A 23,932-nucleotide genomic window follows, 5' to 3' on the forward strand; every position below is an offset into this window, starting at 1 on the left:
GGATCTGTTTCGCATTCGGGTCGACGGGTTGCGGTGTGCATGAAAGATTTGCATAAAAGATGGTTCTTAAAAATCAATCTCAACATAAAGAGGTGTTTGATAAAATTCAATATTAATTAGTTAATGATTTAAGTTGAATTTAAGTTAAATTGTTAACTTAAAATTTATTACTTAAATCTTATTTTAAGTATTAAAATTGTTTGATAAAATTAACTTAAAATTTATTTTAAATCATATATTTATCTTTATAAATTATAATTACAGTTAAAAAGATGAGTTAATAATAAAAGTCATGAAATAGTAAAAAAGAGTAATTAGAATAAATATGAGTAAAAATGTAAAATGAATATGTGACTTTAATAATAAGTTAATTACTTTTACTTATTAATTAAAGTTGTTTTTAACTTTAAGTCATACTATTAAGTTATTTTACCAAACATACTCAATTTACTAAATACCTAAATTAAGTTAAATATTAAAAAAAAATTGTTTTTAAAAGCAAGAATTGTAATACATGTTTTTAATGACACCTCGTATATTTAGGAGCTAAAGAATTTTTATTAAATTGTCAATTGAATAGTTAAAATGAATGTTAAATATCCATATATCAATATTTAATTAAGTAAAAATTTTAAGAAATTAGTCAAAAATCAATTGTTTGAAATTTTCCCATGTCAATTTTGGAAAATGGGAAGTTAATAAATCAAATTTAATTTTAAAATAAATATAACCATTAAATTATATGAGATTAGATTTTTTAATTTGAATATTAAGTATATTATGAGAATTAATGTAATTATTATGGGGAAATTATTGAACAACCTTATTTATAAAAACTTGATAAAATTTGTAATATGTCAAATTATTATAATGATTTTTTAAAAGAAAATGAATTTAATATAATGAATTGATTTATTTTTGTAATTGGAATTAAAAATATAGATTTACAAAACATCAAACAAAATTGAATTGGAATTGAATCAAGATTAAGTTGTATTTTATGAATTTGAGAATTTATACAAAAAGGGTAAATTAATTAAATATGAATATTATAATTTAATATATTTAAATTTTAAAAGATTGATTTTAATTGAGGTATAGTTGACAAATAAAGTGAATTAAATTAATATCACCCTGAAGGGTTGAGAATATAATGATTATAAGTTAAATGATTAAATAATCAATGGTGAGTGCATTATTTGAAAGCTATATCTATTTATATATACTATCATTATTTTAATTTTTTGTGATTATATGAATTTTAATAGATTTTTAGTAGAAATTTGGAGAAATATTTAGTAATTATTTGTTGGTGACCAAATAGCTCATGTGAAACCAAGAGAAATATTTATGTGAAGTGTTGTAGGGATTTAGATTGTGTTTGGAAGGTGAAATTGAAATTTAAGATGATTATTCAATGATATATTAGTGTTGAAAATACTAAAAATTATGTGAAAAAATTTAAGTGTTGTTATATATTTAAAATATATATTTATATTATTTGGTATTATTTACTAATGGATTAACTTATCTCCTTAGTTTTAACAACTTAGGTGGTGTTTGTTTTTTTACTTAATTCTAAATAAAATCTTAATGCTTAATAGTGTTAAATATTAGGTTGTTTGTTTTTATAGTATTTTACTTCTATTAAGTATTAAAAAGTAAAGAAAAATCAATATGTTATTTTTTTCTATTTAGAAAAAGTTACATATTTTGGTTTTTTTCTATTTAGTAAAAAGTTTATTATAAGTTATGAAAAAGTAGAAAAACAAACAATTTAAATTCTGAAAATAAATTATTTTAAGCAAAAAGCAAAAAAACAAACACCACCTTACTTTTGATTTATTCTTTTATTCAAAGATGTTTTCTTAGTTATATATGGAGTTAGGAGTTAATTTCAACAACTCTAATTTATAGGATCTCTGTAACAAACTTCTCTTACTCCTTTGTTGTATTTATACGCTTTCTTTGATCAATGAAATACTAAAACAAGAGTTCAAACTGTTCAAAGTCTAACATGGTATTAGAGCGTCTTTAAGAGATAGCCAATACGATTTTTTATTTTTTTTCAGTAGTCATGACAACCAGATCAGCTCCCCCACCATTCAAAACACCAATGACCCTTAAAACACCCTCATCACCATTAATGTAGCTGCCCAAACTCCTCTTAAACTCACCTCCAGCAACTATACCTCCTAGAAGTTGCAATTTCACACTTTATTCATTGGTTATGATCTCATCGGTTATATTGATGGATCAAAACCTTGTCCAACAACCACCCTTATCCACCACAACACCATCATACCCAATCCCGATTACATCTTTTGGATTCGCCAAGACCACCTAATCCTCAATGCTCTCGTTAGTTCCCTCTCCCCTACAATTATCTCGTTTATTGCTCAAGCCACCACTTCTCATGAAGCATGGAATGTCAAGCCAACTCATGGCCATATCAAACAGATTAAAAGCCAGTTAAAGAAAATCACAAAGGGTTCTGCCAATGTGACAGAATTTTGCAAGCAATAAAGGCACGAGTTGATGAACTTGCTCTTCTTGGATCATCCCTTGAAACAGAGGACCTTACAAAAACAATACTTGTTGAACTCGGTGATGACTGCAAGGAACTAGTTCATGTTGTTCAAGCTAGAGACACCTCTATAACTTTTGACGTGTTTCATGAAAAGTTACTTAACTTTCAAGCGTCTGTGCTTCTCGCTAAACCCGAACCATCTTATTTTCCTGCTACCGCACATCCAACTAGCCGAAGCACCACAAACTGGCAACCCTTCCACAACCATTCCCATGGATCCTCCCCATCCACTAGCGGCCGACCAACATCTTCTCTTGGTCATCAACCTTCCCGTCTATATCTAGGCCACTGCAAAATCTGTAGAATACAAGGTCACACTACCAAGCAATGTCACTCATTTGGATTGATACTCATTCACTCATCCACCAACTCCACTACCCCAATCATTCATTCTTCTACACCATGGAAACCACAGGCCAATTATGCTACTAGTTCTCCCAATCCATCATGGCTCTTGGACAGTGGTGCCTCTCACCATGTAACATCTGATCTCCATAATCTCTCACTGCATACTCCACACAATGGCTTCGATGACATTATGATTGGAGATGGTTGGGGTCTACCTATTACTCACACTGGTTCTATCTCTCTCACCACTTCTACCAACATTTTTCACTTAAACAATGTTTTATGTGTTCCTCATATGAAAAAGAATCTCATCTCAATTTCTTAATTCTGTCACACAAACAACGTTTCCATTGAATTCTTACCCTCTACTTTTCTTGTGAATGATGTTCGCATAGGGACACCACTTCTGACGGGCAAAGCTAAAGATGGTGTCTATGAGTGGCTAGTATCATCTCCATTTCTTGCATTTTCTAGCATTAAAACTTTTTCATCCGAGTGGCACCAACGATTAGGTCATCCAACTTTTTTCATCCTGAAACACATTGTTTCCAACAATAACCTAGGCCTTGATTCTTTTGTCACCATATTTTTCTTATAATTCTTGTCACTGCAATAAAAGCCATAAATTGTCATTCTCCAAATCCACACTTATCTCTACTCAACCTCTTGAAACTATTTTTTCCAACATGTGGACTTTACCAATAATTTCAATTGATGGTTTTAAATACTATGTAATCTTTGTTGACTATTTTACTAGATATATCCGGTGTTACCCTATTAAGCAAAAATATGAAGTCAAGCATGTTTTTATTAGATTTAAAACCATTGTTGAAAAGTATTTTGATAAAAAAATAAAAACATTTTACTCTTATAATGGTGGTGAATATATAGCTCTTGCCCATTTCCTAGCTACTCATGGAGTTTCTCATCTCACTACTCCTCCTCACACCCCTAAACACAATGGATTTTCTAAAAGAAGACATCTTCACATTGTTGAAACAGGCTTAACCTTACTTTCTCATGCCTTAATTCCTCTCACTCACTGGCCTCATGCTTTTTCCACAATAGTTTACCTCATTAATCGTATGTCAACCCCAACCCTCAATCTTTTCTCTCCATATGAAAATATTTTTAGGACTACCCCTAACTATTCCAAACTAAAAATACTTGGTTGTCTCTGTTACCCTTGGCTTCGACTCTATACAACTCATAAACTAGAGTCTCGTTCCAAACCTTGTGTCTTTCTAGGATATTCTCTAACTCAAAGTGTCTACCATTGTCTTGATCCCACAACTTCTAAAATCTATGTCTCTTGCCATGTCCAGTTTGTTGAATCTTTGTTTCCTTTCACTCATCTCTCACAACACTTACCTCGTCCCTAATCCACTACTATTGTCACTTGGTTTCCTCCACCAATATGTGTCACATCATTATCTCCCTTCCTACCACTCAATTCCCCATCTGTAGTAGTTGCTCCTCAACAGTCCCCTAGTGATGCCTCATCACCAATTTCCTTTCTAGACCTCTTACCCAAACCTGTTACTCAACACCCTTCAGAACAACTTCCACCACCAACTAATCCACCAGTTACTCACCGAATTATCACCCGAGCTAAGAACAACATTCACAAACCCCTCCATAAAATGAACCTGCACATTCAATTAACCAAATCCCATGACCTTGAACCCACCACGGTGACCCAAGCTCTCAAAGATCCTCAATGGTGTCAGGCTATGTTAGATTAGTATGATACATTAGTCAAGAATGGGACATGGGAGTTGGTACCACCTGATCCAAGTCACAACCTTATTGGTTGTAAATGGATTTTTAGAACTAAATGCAAGTCTGGTGGTTCTGTTGACAGGTTCAAGGCTTGTTTAGTCACGAAGGGTTTTCACCAACAACTTGGAATATACTACACTGACACATTCAACCCTGTAGTCAAACCAACAACCATTCGTGTTGTACTTAGTCTTGTTGTCAATCGTAGTTGGTCTTTAAGGCAACTTGATGTCAACAATGCTTTCCTTCAAGGTAATCTTTTCGAAAATGTCTACATGTCCCAACCACCAGGTTTTGTTGATCAAGACCACCCAACACATATATGCAGGCTTAGAAAAGCAATCTATGGCTTGAAACAAGCTCCTCGGGCATGGTATCAAGAACTTCACACTTTTCTTATTTCCTCTAGTTTTAAGAATTCCTATGTTGATGCTTCTCTCTTTGTCTTCAATGTTGATGGTCATATTCTCTACTTTCTTGTTTACGTTGATGACATAATCATTACGGGTAATAATCCTGCCATGGTGGATCGATTTGTGACTGCTCTTGCTCAACGGTTTTCTCTTAAGGATCTTGGGTTGTTAACTTATTTCTTGGGTATAGGGGTTGTCCCTAACACACATGGTGTGTTACTATCTCAAAGACGTTATATTCAAGACCTTTTAACACAAGCTTATATGCATGAAGCCAAACCTGTTCATAGTCCTATGCCAACAAGTCATTTTCTTTCATTACACTCAAGTTTTTATTTATCAGATCTCTTTCCATATAGAATAGTGTTGGGCAGCCTACAATATTTACTCATTATTAGGCCTAACATTGTCTTTGTAGTTAACAGGTTGTCCCAATACATGCATTGTCCCACAATTGAGCATTGGTCTTTTGTCAAACGCCTTTTACGTTATCTGGTTGCAACCATTAATGATGGCCTACAAATTTTTCATGATTCTTCTCTTAGTTTGCATGCTTTTTCTAATGTTGATTGGGCAAGAGACAAAGACACCTTTTCATCCACAAGTGGTTATGTTGTTTATCTTGGTAAAACTCCTATGTCTTGGAGTTCTAAAAAGCAACGAACTGTTGCCAGATCTTCCATTGAGGCAGAGTATTGATCAGTTGCTAATACTATTGTTGAAATTCAATGGATTTGCTATCTACTTTCTGATCTTAGCGTTACGTTTTCCTGTTGTTCAGTCATCTATTGTGATAACATTGGGGCCAATCAATTATGTTCAAATCCATTTTTTCATTCACGAATGAAGCATGTTGCCATTGATTTTCATTTTATCCAAGATCAAGTTCAAAATAATGCTCTTCCTATTGCTCATATTTCTTTAGCTGATCAAATCACTAATGCCCTCACAAAGCCCCTCCATCGCCAACAATTTCTTCATCTCAAGTTCAAGATTGGACTTCTTTCCTGAGCTCCATCTTGACGGGGCATACTAATGGATTAACCTATCTCCTTAGTTTTGGCAACTTAATTTTGATTTATTCTTTTATTCAAAGATGTTTTCTTAACTGTACAAGGCAGATTTAGGAGTTAGTTTCAACAACTCTAATTTATAGGATCTCTGTAACAAACTTCTTTTACTTCTTTGTTGTATTTATACGTTTTCTTTTATCGATGAAATACTGAAACAAGAGTTTAAACTGTTCAAAGTCTAACATTATTTGAGTTGGGATTGAACAATGATACATGTTGCATTCATTTTGCATCCATGATTATATAGAAAAGAAAGATAAAAATAGTGGTATAAAATGAAAATGAAAATACCCAAAGAGGGTAATTTGTAGAAAACGATTAAAAAAAAAAAAACAATGGAAAGACCTTAGAGAGGATGACTTAAAAAGAGAATGAGATCTTTAATGTGAAATACACGAAAGTTTATTCTAGAAAGACTTTATATGAGGAATGTATTTGGGTAAAAATGCATATCTTTTGGTGAAAGCGTAAAAATAATAGTACATTGTTTGATTATGTATAAACATTTTCATTATATTTGCACTTGGAAGAATGATTTATATCAAATAATTGGATAGTATCAAATGTATGTTTGAATATATTAATTGATAATAAAATGATTTATTTATTTTGTGTAAAAATAAAAATAAAAATATTTTGTAAGATATATGATTGAAATAAGAAAGTAACAATTTAGATTGATTTAATTTTGTATGGTTAAAGTTTTTATTTAATATATGTAATGTAAATGGATTATTATATCTTGGTATATGATTATGTTGTATCGATCTATAATTTTTACCTCAGGCGCAAGACATTCCATTGAGCAATGTGAAAATATTCACATCTTTTCCCTAAAACTCTTCAGATGCAAATATAGCACCTAAGGATTCGTAGTTGGATCAAGGAGGGTTTTAGATTGCTTTAGGAGGTGTAAGAGATGCTTAAAAGCCTATTGTTAATTTGTATTAAAATTCTTGATGTGTATTAATTTGAAGAATTTGTATGTTTGTAATAACTATTTGGATGAAAAATTCATTTAGTTGAATTTCTACTTTAGAAATTTTGTTTGAAATTAGATTATGATTTATTCTAGAAAAAAGGAAAAATAAAAATTCAGTGTATACAAGTGGTTTGCCAACTTGGATAAAAGTAACCCTCATGATCAAACCTTTGGCCTAGGTTCATAGTTTGAGTTTTGAATTGCTTGAAATCTGCATTGTCAAAAAATAGTATCAAGGCTCTAGGTTGTGACAACACCTAAGCTTGTGTGTTATGTCTGATTGTTGGCTCTTCTGTATGTGATTATGATACATATAGTTAGCTTGTTAGGAAATTAAAGTACGTAATAATGTACATGTGTGCATGAAAAAAATTATTGTAGCTTAATGTTTGATATTTGATTCATCTTAGTAATTTTATGGGCATGTGAGATTATAAATTATATGTGTTAATTTATTGCTAGTAAGATATAAAATAAAGATTCATGTTTATATTATAAAAGTGTGTACCAAAAAGAAGGAAGCCATCCCAAACAAGGCCTTAGTTTAATTATATAAGCATGTAATAAAAAAGAAAAAAAAAAAAAGCAAAATAGAGCATGTTTGGTGGCTAAAATCGAAACTAAATTCATTTTTTATTTTTAAAGATAAAATTAAAATATGATTGTAGCCACTCTTGAAATTTTTAATTGTTTAAAAATGTCAAAATATTATTTTTATAAAAATATAAGACCTTAAACATGGTATAAACTTTGTTTGGAAACCAATATAAATATATGAAAATTAAATGCACCAATACATAACATCTAGATATCACAAACGAAGTTAGTTTCTAAAAATAAATAAATAAATTAGAATCAATATCATCTCAATGTCAAAATATTTATCTACGCATAAGTTCTCTAACAATCATATCGTGAATAATTCGATTCTCACTATCATGTTAGTATTTGATTTATCCATATCAATATCAAACAAATATTCTTCATTTTTATCATAGGATTAAAACTTATGGTCCGTTTGGCCATATTTCCATAAACTTGTTTTTTAAAAACTGTTTTTTATTTTTTAACTTAAAAACAATTTTTAAAAACAAATTTAATAAAAGATGGCTAAACGGACCCATAGGTGAAAACAACTCCTATTTATTTTGTAAAAAGTATTCTCTATTTCACTTTGTTTTTAAAAATTGTTTCTAGAAAAACAATGATCAAACAATGTTAGAAAATTTTAAAAATAGTTTTTTATTTTTAAAAAATAGAAAACTATTTTTAAGTCTCTTAATATCATAATTGTTTCTCTCTTTAAAAGAGTTATAAATGTAACACACCCAATTATGTAGATAATATCCACTTTTTAGCATAAAAGGAGGTTTCACTAATTTAAAACACATTTATAAGATTAAGATGAATTTATATTTATATAACATCAGGAACTTTCTCCCTTATCCGATATAGGATGTCATAATAAAAGTATTAATAATAGCTACATATTTTTAACTTTATTAATATAATACTAGCTACAACTTTTTTCTTTTTCTTTATTCTTTTTAATAATGCAGTATGATACATTATGATTACCCTCTTCTTTTTGTTTTGGAATCCTAAGTTGTGTAACCACTTTTGGGTTTTCAATTAAAATCATTTTAAAAGTATCATAGCATACTTTTTTCTTATTAGTAAAAGAAATTTTATAAAAATGATAAATTAAAATACTTTTTAAAAATATTTTTATAAGCATCAAATTATGATTTTTTGCTTATTATTAAAAGAAATTTTATAAAAAGTTGTGATTTATTTGTTATCGAATTAGAGTTTTACTAAGCATATATAAACTATTAATAAATTAAATATTTGTATAATTATCATTTAAAATGTAATTAAATAGTTATGAATATATAATTATAATTTTGTAATTTCTACTTGGGATAAAAAGTTAGAAAAATAAACTTAACTTATGGATATAAAAATTCCAAATTTCTATCTATGAAATTATTTTTTTATTAGTATTAAAATTGCTCATTGAATTTAATCATTTATAATTTTATACATACATCTTCATTCTTTATGGTTATTTTAATAAATATAAAACCATTTTTCTAAAAATAGTATCAAATTAAGTGTTTTTTTTAAAAAAAAAAAAAAAAAAACTTTTTGAATGTATATTGTATGAAAATCATTGTTATATAATGTTTCAAATTCTATGGTCATCATGTCTAATTATGTAGCAAAAAGAAGTTAATCAAATCATATTCAAAATAAATAAATAAACAAACAAAACACAAGTTACAAAATTGTGATACAATAAATTCCTAAAGATGTTAATTTAAATGAATAATAATAAAAATAAGATCAATATCAAATCGTCAATAATAAATATTATGTAAAACATCAAACTAAGTAAAATATTAATAAAAATATTAAGTGCTAATAAAAGTGCAAACCAATAAGAAGAAAATCATAAAAATTTCATTAAAAATAATTGAGAAAGAAATGTGAGTAACCCTTTGTATTGAAAATTAGTCGAGGAAAAAAATGTAAGCAAAACTTGAAAATTTTCTTATTATGAGTATACTTTTTAGCATCCTGATGTTATTTTTCTTTAATTTGTTTAATACTTTGTGTTAAATGAATGACAACAAGATCAAATAGTTTACGGGGATATATTTGAAATTTTAATTTTTTGATAAAGGGGAAAATGTGGTATTAAAAAGTTTCATTGGAGTCCATAGAGCTTGTGATATATATAAGTAGAGAAAATCATTTATACTCTATATTAAATTATTTTTGTTGAACAACCAATTTTTCTAAAGTTTAAGTTTATAATGTTAGGGTTTCTTTAATTTATGTAAAACAATCATAACCCTGACTAATTCTTAAATCTTAGAACTTTGTAATTTTCACAAATAAAATAAATAATCAAGAAAATATACCTTGATCCATAAGATTGATTTTGAAGAGAATTTTTTTACAAAGAAGAACAAATTGGAGAAAACTTGATTTACCTTTCTTGATCCCTTTAATCTGACATACATTTTAGATGGAGAGAAAACCGTATATATATTAGGAAGAGAAATGACCAAATCTAAATAGAGTCTTCTTTCATGTTCCATCAATGTGAATGATTATTTAGAAAACATATCCTTAACTGACTAATAAGATATTAGCACTTGATATTATTAACCATAATTATCTTTTAAATTAAATAAAAGATCGTTAATAATAAAATAAGCCACATGGACCAGATTAAAAAACTAACATTCTCCCACTTGGCCCATGTGGCATCATAATGGTTTAATAATAAAACAGAACATGCATAGTATAAGTTAAATCATTTCTTACATAGGTCACATCATAAATCATCATTAAGCAAAAACTAATAAGGATCATAATGGTCATATGTCATTTTCTTGACATAGTCCCTTCCATGTATCATAATTTTTAGTTTCAAACTTAACATAATCTGCAATGAGATATATCATAATGGTCAAACAATAATGTCTTCATTAGAGACAAATCCTATTAAAACTCACATAATTTATTCATGTATATGCCAATGATAAGAAACAAAATATTCAAATATCAAAAACAATATTTAATTGAGCTCCAAGTGTCGAATATATATAAAAACATAAAATAATATCATAATGTCAATAATGGTACCCAATAATGCCCATTCTTTCAACATGTTCATTAAATGTCTTTGGTGACAATCCTTTTGTTAATGGGATCCGCAATAATAAAGTTGGTGTTAAGGTGCTCGATTGACACCCTTTGTTTCTGAGCTTCTTCTTTAACGACAAAGTATTTCACTTCCATATGTTTAGTACCCTCTGAATACTTGTCATTTTTCGAAAAAAAAAAAAACATTGTTGTGGAGTCATCATAATAAATTTTCAACGGCTTGACAAGTCTTTAAATAAAGTTTCGTAGTTATATCCATGAACAGTGGCTTCAAAGCATATTGCAAACTCAGTTTCCATAGTGGATGCAACAATGATAGATTGTTTCGCACTCTTCCATGAGATCGCACCTCCATCCAAAAGGAACAAATAGCCAAATGTGGATTTTTTTGTATCAATGCATCTAACATACTTTGAATATGAATATCCAATCACTTTTAGATGATCAAATCTTCATAAGTGAGCATGTGATCCTTTGTTCATTGCAAGTATCTCAATACTTTCTTTACAACTTTCCAATGATCCAAACTTAGATTACTTTGTTACCTGCCCAACATTTCAACAACAAAACTAATGTCTAGCTTGATACAAGTCTGAGCATACATCAAGCTCCCAACAACAGATGCATAAGAAATCATTTTCTTTTCCATGTGTTCCAATTCATTCCTTGGGCATTACATAAGATTGAATTTATCTCTGTTTTGAATTGGAACGACACTTACATAACACTTTTTCATCTTGAATCTCTTTAAAACTTCATTAATATATGCTTTCTAAGATAATCCTAACAATCTTGGTGATTTGTCATAAAATATTTCAATTTTTATCACATAAGATGCCTCACCCATATCTTTTATTTCAAGATTCTTATAGAGAAATTTTTTAGTTTCATGTAATAAGCTAAGATCATTAGTAGTAAGCAAAATATCATCAACATATAGAATAAAAAATATAAACTTACTCCCACCGACCTTTACATATATACATCGATCAACGATATTTTTTTTAAATTCAAAAAAAGTGATGATATCATTGAATTTAAGGTACCATTGTTCATAAATACATCAAGCTCCTCAACAATTTTAAAAGTCATAAATACTATGATCAAAACTTCTGAAATATTACCAAAAAGTTCATTATTGATTTTAAAAAAAAAAACCAAAAATGTTATGAAAATTCATTTTTGTTTTCACTATAAGAAATAAAATAAAATTTGAGAAGTAGAATACAATACAAGAATGAAAGGACAAAATGTGTTTGGATCCGGATCCCACTATGAGCTAATAATTGTGAGGTGGCATCAAGTTTGAATGTATGGAAAAGTGTAGTTTTAAGTTCACATTTGAAAAAAGTAAAAGCATGTAAAATTAGAATCATCCTTTTCATATCAATTCATGCAAGCATGCAATCAAAAGAAATAAAGTTGGGTACGTTTTGTAGGTGAAATTAAAATTGATTTTAATTTTATTTTTTTTTAAATATGAAAATTAAAATTAATATTAAAAATTTGTTTGATGCCACACTGATTTCAAACATATTTCTTAAAAACAAGTCGCTTCCTAAATAAATAAATAAATTTAAAAATAAAAAAATATATATATAAAAAAATATATCGTTTTTAGTTTCACTAAAATCAGTATTACAAACTTGGAGAATGATAAAATATTTCAATGAATACACATTCTCAAACGGTTTTCTTGAGAAGATTTCTGTAGGAACAATTTGCCACCGACTCTTGGTGGTGTGAATAAAGCATCATTCTTGCGGAAGGGTTTGTTCTTTCTCTACCAAACAAATAAAGAAAAGCATCTCAAAAACATTCTGATTCATGTTTAGAGCATGTTCTCGAAGCTTTTTCTGATTTATTTCCACAAAAGCCAAATGGGTCTGAACAAATATTCAATCATTTCACGCCTAGATAATTGACAAGCAGGTGGCACCACCAAATTTGACAGTGAAACTAATATTTGGCTTTACGGGTCGGGTTACTCCCACGAAATCTGGAGCATGCCCACATCACAAATGAGGAGAGAGGAGCTTGGGAGGTTGTGTTTTGCTCGGATTGCTCGATGCTTTGCTCTGAATTTTCGAGCTTCTTCCACTGGTAAGCTCTCACTTTCTGTGCAATTTTGTCTCTGGATCTGGGAGGTGGAGGTGGAGGTGGGTTTTGGGGTTGATAGTGAGTGAAGCATATGAATTTTGTGATCTTTTCCTTGATTTTGCTGTTGTTGATGATGTTCTTTTCCTTGATTTTCTCTTGGGTTTAAGATTTATCTCTAAGTTTGGAATTGGGTTTTGAGTGTTGTGGATTTGTTTGCATCTTCAGATCCATTTTTTGTTGTTTTAACTCATCCAGCATTCATGGGTTTGGTAGAGATTATTGTTTCCAAAGTGGGAGATACTGTGAGATCTGCTGATAGGGATATTTTCTTTTCAATTGACTTGTTTTATTAATTAGTAAGCATTCATTTTACAAAATTCATAGAAAAGACAGATAATTGTGGACCAAATCAAATTTTGGATGGAAAACATCCAATAAATTGTATGAAAATTGACAATTTGGCTAGTACAGTTTTCTTTTAGGAGTTGTATTTACTTCTATCTCTTTCAAAGTGGATTATGCTTTTAAGAATCTTAAATTCTTTAAGTAAAAAAAGAAACTAATTCTGGATTATGATATATTAATACAAGTAGAAAGTGATGGGTCCATTACTGGGAAATAAATTTAATTTTTTATACTATTCCATGTAGAAATCTGTTATTAAAGGAGAAATGATATCCATGCCTAAAAATGATGGTTGAATTTGAGCTTCTTCCAGTGCTAAAGATCTCAAAACAGATACTTTTGGGCTGATGGCTTGAATGCCATGAAAAATATAAATGGAATTGTTCAAAGACACCCTTAAGGGATGTGATTTTGTCTTTAGAAAACAATATGATTATTGAATGGCATTTAACGAGTTGGCAAGCTTGAACAATGAACTTCAAATGATGCACAGATCTTCTGAAACCGTTGCATGCTTGTTGATCAATCATCGTAATGGCATCTGGTAGTGTGAAACAGCCCTTAATATCAAGATATTCAGGTCCTATATCTCGAACCAACCAGAAAGGTACCCTCAAGAGAAGTAGACTTCGCCGCTGTAAAAGTGCCCTACCAGAATATAATCTTCCAGACACTAACAAAGCTGCCTCATCTCCACGCTCTGAATCCAGAATCCAGGGACTTCACCCAAGTTTGATTAAAGTAATCATAGTCTTGTCCATTTACCTTGGTGCTGGCACTCTATGCTTCTACCTCACCAGGCATTGGATGAAGGGAAAGAAAACAAATGGAGTTCTGGATGCTGTTTATTTCTGTGTTGTGACAATGAGCACAGTTGGGTATGGAGACCTTGTCCCTGATAGCGCAGCTACAAAACTACTTGCCTGTGCTTTTGTCTTCACAGGTATGGCTTTGATTGCTCTAAGTTTAAGCAAAGCAGCAGACTATCTGGTAGAGAAGCAGGAAATGTTGCTAGTTCAAGCCTTATACATGCCCAAACATGTTGGTATGGCTGAAATTTTAAAGGAAATGGAAACCAACAAAGTGAGATACAAATGCCTCACGGTTTTTCTTCTTCTTTTGCTGATTATTACTTGTGGGACAGTCTTCCTAGCTGAAGTTGAGAAATTGAGCTTTGTCGATGCATTCTATTGTGTTTGTTCTACCATCACAACCTTGGGCTATGGAGATGTTAGCTTCTCCACTGAAGCCGGACGTGCTTTTGCGGTGCTTTGGATATTGTTCGGTACCATTTCTTTAGCACAGTTTTTCCTTTATGTTGCTGAGCTTAACACTGAAAGGAGACAAAAGAAATTAGCGAAATGGGTTCTCGAACGGAAGATGACAAATGTAGATTTGGAGGTTGCTGATCTTGATGATGATGGAGTGGTTGAGTAAGTTGACTATTTCATATATCTGGTCTGCTTTTCTCCATAGACATTTTCTCTATGCAATGTACCCTTGATTCTCTCAAAGTAGAGGTTGTCTTGGCTTTTTTCTCTAATTCATCCCTTCCTTCCTTGATTTTCAAATTTACAGCGTTTCTGACTTCATCATCTTTAAGCTGAAAGAGATGGGGAAGATCAGCCAAGAAGATATTTCACTTGCAATGGGAGAGTTTCAAGAACTTGATATTGATCAGTCAGGGACATTATCAGCCACTGATCTAACACTTGCTCAATCTCAACCTAGCTGTTGAGGAGGAGGCAACACCACCATAGAAAGGTAATGTACTACTAACTAACTAACTAACTAACTAGTGAACAAACTTATGTAAGTTGTCTCAATGCTACTCTGTCAGATTTGTATTACCACTTTGGAGAATGAAGGCAATGGTATTGATAAAGTAAGTTTGTAAGTTTGTTGCTAGGGAGGGATTGGTTTGGGTGAGAAATTCAAATGGTTTTGTTTCTGTTTGTTTTTTTAGGTGTGAAAGTTGTGGAATCAACAAATATTGATGCATCAGTTAATACAACTTGAATTTGAGATTATTTAGAATTTGAGATAGTTTTTTTGTGGGGCAAATTTTGGAACTTGAATTTAATGTAATTTAATTTGACAAGTTATTCTTGGATATGGATCATAGGTCCATGCTCTCTAAGATCCTAGGGTTACTAGATCTAACATCATAGAAATCAAATATATTTTGCAATAAATCTAGATTTAGGCGCTTTAAGAAAAACATACATTATTTGGATGTTCTCGAATCAATTTCCAATTGATATAGGGATCTTAAAACTAGGTGTCTTTCACCAGGTGACTTTGTTTATAATCCATGACACTTGTGAAGAGTGGGTACACAACCTTTAGAGAGAGGGTGACTGAGGCTTTTAGAAGACGGAAGAACTAAAGTTAAACTAACCCTAAACCCTAAGAGGCTTTATATAGCCTCTTTAGAGAGTTTAAGTGATTTGAACCAATCATGAGTTTGAGTTATTTAATCTTGTGGGTCCTAATTAATTAATTAGCAATAATAAGATCTAATTAATTAATTGGCCAAATCTCGAAAACCCTAAAAATAAATAATCATAAGTTTTTGTGCAACCTTCATTTTTTACCCAAACAACTTTATGTACATATATGATTAATTAAACCTAATTTCCTTCAAATTTTTGTGCTAACAAAGACAATAAGCTTTAGTGGAAATCATTAGGACTTACAGGAAAATATTAGTTTCCTTAAAATCCAACTTTGAAATTGACTCAATATTTCACTAAAAATAATAAACTACACTCTAGTAGGGGTGATAATTAGTTTTGGTCATGTTGTATGAAAGCCTAAGTATTTTACTACATAGGTCAATTCAAACCTGATACGAATAATAATTATGTCAAAAACATAAATCCAAATACTATTTAATTATTAAACAAGTAACACATTGTATAACCCATTTAACAGAAAAGGCACTACCATAAGATTCCTTCCATACTTTCTACTTTAATTGTGTAGTTGTTTTTGGGGATTATTTTAAAAATAATAATACATATATGGAAAATGATTAAAAATAAAATATTATAGATATATTTATTTTTATTGAACATTTGGAAACACAAAAAATAGATTTGAGAATATTTCTTGTTTGGGAGCAAACTTTTGTTCTAGAAAAAATAAGAGTGGTGTTTTTAAAAATTGTATTAAAAAACTATTTTATGAGAATTATTTTTGGAAAATGTTCCAAACAGACCTTTTTTTTTTTTTTTCTTTAAAAATTTTCTCTCTTTTTCTTTTCCATTTTTCTTTTTCTTTTTTGTATTTTCTTTCCTTGTCATCGATGTCAATTCGCTGCATAATAGGTTGCTTAATGGACCAGCTGAACATAGCCCCAGCTCTCTCTAAGCCCAACACCAGGCTTAAACTCTGTGACTAAAGCCTAAATTAAATAAAACCAAACCTAAAAGTTGAAATTGTATAAACCAAACCCCAAAGCCTGAATTACCTAACTAAAGCCCAAAGCCCAAATTAAATATACAAATAAAATCCCAAGTTAAAATAACTAAACCAAAGCTCAAATTAAATAAACCAAATCCAAAAGTTGAAATTAAAAAAACCAAACCCTAAAGCCTAAATTACATAACTAAATCCCAAAGCCCAAATTAAAATAATCAAACCCCAAGGCCAAACTTATAACCTAACCCAAGCTCAAATTAAATAACTAAAACCCAAAGCCCAAATCTTTCACAAGCCCAAATTTAATAACTAACACCCAAAGCCCAAATCTGTCACAGGCCCAAATTAACTTACTAAAACCCAAAGCCCAAATCTGTCACAATCCCAAATTAAATAACAACCAAATTAAAATAACCAAACCAAAACCCAAATTAAATAACTAAAGCACAAAGCCCATATTAAATAAACCAAACCCTCAAAACCCAAATTAAACAACTAAAGCTTAATATCAACCTCCAAATGAAATATGACGACACCTTGCTCGGCCAACATAAAGAAATTGAAACAAACCCTTCAAATTAAAGAGAGAAAAAAAAAATCCATTTACCCTAAATTGGACCAAACATATATCATCAAAATTCAAACCCCAAATGATTTTTTCGGCCTAAATAAATTAAAATAGCCCATATCAATTAAACAAGCATAAACTAAATAAAATAATCAACTAAAATAAAAATTTTGCAAATGACCACACATCATACCAATGAGAAAATATATATATATACATATATATATAGAGGTGTATTCCAAGCCTCAAGCATCTATAATGTGTAAACTATCATTCAAGGGTGATATTAATTTTATCCATTAATAATTTAAGGAATTTATGGAATGAAGAATTATAAAATACTTTATTTTTAAAAATATGAAACTAAAATTAAAAATTGCTGCTGATGTCATACCATATAACATCTATAAAAAAATATAAAATATATTTGTACTAAAGATATGCTTAAAAGGAAACTTTTTAATATTTTTGTAAAAATCTTTCAATTTGAAGTTGCTATGAATGTCAGTATCTTCATTGATATTTAACATCTTACCCCCTTAAATGAGAGGCCAAGCACTGCATGGGCTGATGTCAATCATGATGGATTGGGGCCTGACTTCCTCGTCAACATTATGGGAATGGGTGTGTAAGCCACACCTTGGAGAATTAGTAGAAAGAGAAAAGAAAGAAAAGAAAGACAAAAAGTAAAAATAAATGAATAAATAAAAAAACAGAGAGGGGAAGAAGGAACAAAATCGAAGTCTAATAAAGTCATAATTTTTTTAAAACAAATTTGTTTTATTTGCTGGTACTTTGAGAATTGCAAAGCGTTTATCTCATAAGATAAAATGGTTTTCGAGTGACAGTAACAACATCATGCAATCATTTCCTGTAAACTGATCTGTGTTTAACTCTATCACAACGAAAAGAAGGGAATAAAAATTTTGATGATTTCAACGTTAAAATTCAAAAACTTAATATCTTTAAAAGAGAGTTAAAACCTTTCTTTATATAAACTCAGGGAAGGGAGAGAGACTGTTAAACTTTAAGAAGCCAAAACGTTTTAACTTTTCGAAACTTTTAGGTTTTTAGAAAAGGTTAAATTCATTTACACATTCAATGTATTAACCCATTTTCCAATATGATGATGTATGCATAATAATAAGAAAATAAAAACAAATGTCTATAAAATTAATAATATTATTTATGTACATATTTATATATATTATTTTATACCAATATAATAATAATAATAATAATAATATGTGATATAATATGTCAATGAATATGACGGTGGCTCCTACCGTATTTATTTAGGCTGTGGCAGGTACATGCATGTGATATTAATTGCTCCCTTCATTTCAAAATTAAAGAAAATCGTGGAATTTGACTCTTTAAGTGTATGCCTTCTATGTACTGTTCCAAAGTCGGCAGGATATTTCTTTTTAAAGATTGTTTGCGTCTAGATTTTCCTTCTATCTTTGTCCATTGAACCTTAAGAGACATGTATGCAAAAGACTTAATTCGATCTCGTTAAGCCAAGCAAATACACCTCAAAATACCGATGAATATGTTTTATTTAAAAGTACTTTTGGAGGAAATATTATAAGTGGCTCTTCAATTTTTTAAAAAGACTTTTTAAAATTTTACGAAACGTTTGAATTTTTCTCAAAAACATTTTTAAGTTTTTTTTTTCTATAAAATTATTGTTAAACAAAAACTTTTTAAGTTAGAATTTTTTTATAAAATCATTATCAAACAGATTAAAGACTCTTTTAAGTTAGAAATTTATTTTCGTGTGGATGATATTTTGAAAAGTAAACTATTGGAATATTGGAATTGTTTTTATGCTCAAGACAAGCATTTTTCAAAGCTTCATCTCACTGCACAAAGTGAAATGGGAGTCCGAATAATGGAAGTCTTGAAATTTATGTCTAGAGCAATTTCTTTATATAGAATGATATATGTTTAGACATCTTTGGTAGAGGTGACAAAATATGATACATTACTTAAACTCAACATATTTTTTGCATGTTTGGATTAAGTATAAGTGGGTTAATTTGAATCAAATTTGTGTTAATTTGTATTCCTATTTAATAAATAAATAGTTTTTGGATCAACTCGTAAAATACGAATTTGATTTGAATTGATCCATTTAATAATTTTATTGATTAAACTAATTACAACTTTAAATTATTTAACTAATATTTATTTCATTTTAATACGTTGATTGAGTTATAAATATGTCTAGTTAAGGTCTTAATCTTATAAACTTAAATAGATTATTTAATAAATTAAATAAGTTACCGTGGTACTTATTTTATAATTAGATAATATTTAAGTAAATATTTTTAATACGACTATTATTTGTTGGGTGAGGTTTACCTTTATGGTAGGTGTCACACCCCTGAAGATCACACTAAATTTTTCACGAGTGTGCGGTGCTAAGGACCCTTCCTTAGCCAACCTTCCTTCTTAGCGTTTAGAAAAACAAAGTAAAAGCAAACTCAAGCAAAGCAAAAACATAGTAATAGGGACACTAACAATTTATAGGAAACCTTTTCACAACTTGTATTAATTCACTCTACAAGACAAAATTGTTCCCTTGAATCAGAGTACAATGCTCACACCAACCATTACGAGAAAAAACCCTATCCCAAACTCTCTCTCTCTCTCTGTTTCAAGGCTATAGGAGCCCTTTTAAAAGACCTAGCCTGCAATTACACATTTGAATTTTCAAATTCAAAAGTTGGAGCCAACATGGTGGTTATGCAACTGGCCAAAACCGCCCATAACTGCCTTGCATAACCACCCACCATCCAGATAGTGGCCTGCACATGCCACCCAGATAGTGGCCTGCACATGCCACCCACTTGCACCAACCATCATCTCCTCAGCCAACTGTAAGTCAATTGGCTGCTTGACTTGATCACCTAATGTCCTAGCTAGCTGCCACTGACTAGCTACACTGCCACTAGCTAGCTGCACTGCCATATCCTCAAGCCTTGCTCACCAAGCTGCTGGAGAGTCCCCCAAACAAGCTGCCTCCTTTCCCGTAAGGTGCCTCTTGTGACTGGGTGCCCATCAGCATGTCTTTGATCAAGGCCTTCTGATCTAGGCAACATGCACCAACCAGCTGACCAGGTGTCTGGTGCATTAGTGTGCCTTCCCCACATTAATGTGTGAACCCGTGCCATGTCTAGGTGCCCATGGCTTGGACTTGTTGCTTGCTTCCCCTATTAGGTCCAGCTTCATAGCAACGAGCCATGGTATTGCGCCCATGGCTGATCCCTCTTGGTGCACAGGGTATTGCGCCCCTGTGTTGTGCATAGGCATCATGGTGCGAGTCAGCTATTGTTTGGTGCCATATCAGACCATGACATTGTGCCCATGACTTCATTAGTTGGCTCATCGCACAAGGCTTAGGCGCCCTCGTGCCTGTGCGGGGAGGAGGTAGGCCGCACCAGGCCCCGTGCCGTTGCGGCCACGGGGTGCACACCACACATGTCGTGGAGCCCATGTGTGTGTGTTTGAGTCACGTCCGTGTGTCCTAAGCACACCCAAGGTCGTGTCATGGTGCCCCCTTGGTGTGGTCAAGGCTTCCCTTGGTGCTCCCTCCTTTGAGTCACCTACCCCCTTCCCCCTTAAAGAGCAATACAGACCGTTTTCATTGTTTCTGGAGGAGACATCAATATGCCTGAGGAGACATAATGGAATAATAAATAATTATAAATTAAAATTCCAAAAGTCCCTCAGCCTTCATCTGCACCACCTAAGTTAGGTGCACGTGCGATGCCCATCTGGTGCACACGCGGTGTGCGTCTGGCTCGCTTGCGGTGCGCGTCTGGCCAGCTCGCGATGCACGTCTAGCTCACCCATGGCGCGTGCGCGATGCGCGTCTGGCTCGCCCACATCCTCCTCACTTAGCCCTTAGAGTTTGAACCACCAAACCTCTAGGCTTTCCTTGCTTTCAGCCTAGGCTCTCATGGGTGCAAGGCCTATCCATGAGGCCTTTTCCTCCATGGTTAAGTCAAGGGGCTAAGGGGCTGACAGTAAGATACTTAGGTTTTGACACCAATGCAATGTATCAACATCAATTGCCACTGTTAATGTTAGGGAGCTTTTTATTTTTCCTGCAAAAGCCAAATTGTTTGACATATCCAACCACCATTCTCACCGCAGAGTTAGACATGCAAGTCACTGCATGCCATCGTGTGGCACATTAAGATGACATCGTGCAGACCATAACACAGAAACAAAAGCTAATCTCAGTAACAAGGTGGTAGGAGCCACATCTGCCTAAGTGTTTCTCAAGGTTTTGTCTGAGTTTTCCACTGGTAAACTCTCTTTCTCTCTCTCTTTAGAAATTTGTTCTTGAATCTGGGTTAGTGGTGATGGTAAGTGAGGAAATTAAGATCCATTTTTATTTTATATTCGATTTAAAAAATCATGGATCATTCAGTTTAAGTTTTGAACCTTCTAATGATACACAGGTCTTCCGAAACTGTTCAACTTTTGTTGAATCATCTTAATGGCATGTGGTGGTGCGAATCAACATTCTATATCAGGACAGTTGAATTTTTCATCCCAAACCAATCAAAAAGCAGCTTCCAAGAGAAGAAGATACCGCCGCTGCAAAATTGCCCCAACAATCAAATCTATTTCTCTACATAGTAATCACTCGACCTCAATTCAACATTCGGAATCCACTGTTCAAAAACTCCACACAAGTTCTATTAAAGTAATCATCATCTTGGCCATTTACCTTGGTGTTGGCATTGTCTGCTTTTACCTCACCAGACATTAGATGAAAGGAAAGAAAACCAATGGAGTTGTAGATACTGTCTATTTCTGTATTGTAACAATGACTACGGTCGGATACGGAGACATCATCCCAGACAGTGTAGCTACAAAATTGCTTGCCTGTGCTTTTGTCTTTACAGGCATGGCTCTTATAGCACTAAGTCTGAGCAAAGCTACAGACTCTTTGGTAGAAAAACAGGAAATATTGCTAGTCAGAGCTTTATACATGTATAAAGATGTCAGTATGGCTGAGATCTTAAAGGAGATGGAAACAGTGTTCCTATCTAAAGTGGAGGAGTTGAGCTTCATTGATTCATTTTATTGTGTTTGTTGTACAATCACAACCCTAGGGTATGGAGATGTGAGCTTCACCACCAAAGCAGGAAGGGCTTTTACTGTGACGGGAACTATTTCTTTAGCGCAGTTCTTCCTCTACCTTGCTGAGCTTAACACTGAAAGAAGGCAAAAGAAGTTGGTCAAGTGGGTTCTTGATAGGAAAATGACAAACACAGATTTGGAGGTTGCTGATCTTGACGAGGATGGGGTTGTTGAGTAAGTTCATCATTTCATATATTGATTGGTCTGCTTCTCCATAGCCTTTAATTTTCTCATTGAAATCTACCACAGTTTTTCTGTTGACTAAACTGTTCCCTCTTGGACTATGATTTTACAGTGTTTCTGACTTCATCATCTATAAGCTGAAAGAGATGGGGAAGATCAACAAAGAAGATGTTTCAATTGTAATGAAGGAGTTCGAAAAAATTGATATTGATCAGTCAGGAACATTGTCAGCCGTTGATATAGCACTTGCTCAATCCTTTCAAGCTATTGGGTGATCATCAATCATCATCTACACCATTATAGAGAGGTATTAAAACAGTAGTCAACTAGTGAAGAAAATTTATGTCAATTACGTTGGTGCTACTCACTCAAATTTAAGTTATTACAATTAGACAATAGAACAGAGACAATTTTACACTACGGCCTCAATAATTATCTCAGGTGTTCTGCAAAAAATACTCGTGCCAAGAATTCAAAGAAGGTAAAAAACAAAAAGAATCAAAGAACAACTCAATTATGTGGTTTAGACAATGTGTCCTACTTCCACGAATACATATACTGCAGAGTCAATCTTATAGATGAACAATTTTGAGTACAAGCTTATTATAATTTTCTTCATTTTTCCCATGTTTGATTTCCTAGAAAAACTCACCAAGAAAATCTTCTCTGTTTTCTCTCAAACACTCCCTAAAGCTTTTCACAAAATCAAGTTTCTATTATGTTACAACAGTTTTTATACCCTTGTATATTAGCACCACATATAACTAACTGATATAACAACTTCTAATAGAAACAACCAACTTTGGCCTACATGGCACTCAATGCAAATCCTAAACCAATCATCACAATCTCCACCTTGGTTCAGATTTGCTCTACAACCAGACGTGAATGCATTAGCAACCCCAAAGGGCTTAGCAACTCTAAAGGGCTTAGCAACTCCTAGCCCCTACCAAGTTCAAGCAATTCTTAAACTTAGTAACTGGTAAAACCTTTGTCAAAACATCTGCTGGATTATCTTCAGTGGGAATTTTCTTAACCTTGACAGTACCTCCTTGTTCAATTACTTCCCTAATGAAGTGATATTTGATATTTATATGTTTTGACCTCTCAAGCAAAGTTGGATTTTTCATGAGATGAATAGAACTTTGGCTATCACAATATAGAGTCAAATTCGAATTATTTATACCCAACTCATCAATTAAACCCTTAAACCACAAT

General features: G+C 31.9%; 1 protein-coding gene and 1 pseudogene across 1 annotated transcript; both read left to right on the forward strand.

The window, feature by feature from the left end:
• Positions 1-12,575: 12,575 nt before the first annotated feature.
• LOC117908397 (two-pore potassium channel 1-like) lies at positions 12,576-15,413 on the forward strand. Its single transcript, XM_034821976.1, has 3 exons — positions 12,576-12,972; positions 13,868-14,807; positions 14,953-15,413. The coding sequence occupies exons 2-3, from the start codon at positions 13,909-13,911 to the stop codon at positions 15,110-15,112; spliced, it is 1,059 nt and encodes a 352-aa protein (XP_034677867.1). The 5' UTR covers positions 12,576-12,972; positions 13,868-13,908; the 3' UTR covers positions 15,113-15,413.
• A 6,468-nt stretch (positions 15,414-21,881) lies between these two features.
• On the forward strand, positions 21,882-22,989 carry LOC117908148 (annotated as a pseudogene).
• Positions 22,990-23,932: the final 943 nt, after the last annotated feature.

This window comes from Vitis riparia, chromosome 19 (genome assembly GCF_004353265.1).
Source record: "Vitis riparia cultivar Riparia Gloire de Montpellier isolate 1030 chromosome 19, EGFV_Vit.rip_1.0, whole genome shotgun sequence".
Taxonomy (NCBI): domain Eukaryota; kingdom Viridiplantae; phylum Streptophyta; class Magnoliopsida; order Vitales; family Vitaceae; genus Vitis; species Vitis riparia.

Coding starts and splice junctions, on each gene's coding strand:
- LOC117908397 (XM_034821976.1), top strand. CDS start 13,909: ATGGCATCTGGTAGTGTGAAACAGCCCTTAATATCAAGATATTCAGGT. Junction 14,808..14,952: donor GATGATGATGGAGTGGTTGA/GTAAGTTGACTA, acceptor TCAAATTTACAG/CGTTTCTGACTTCATCATCT.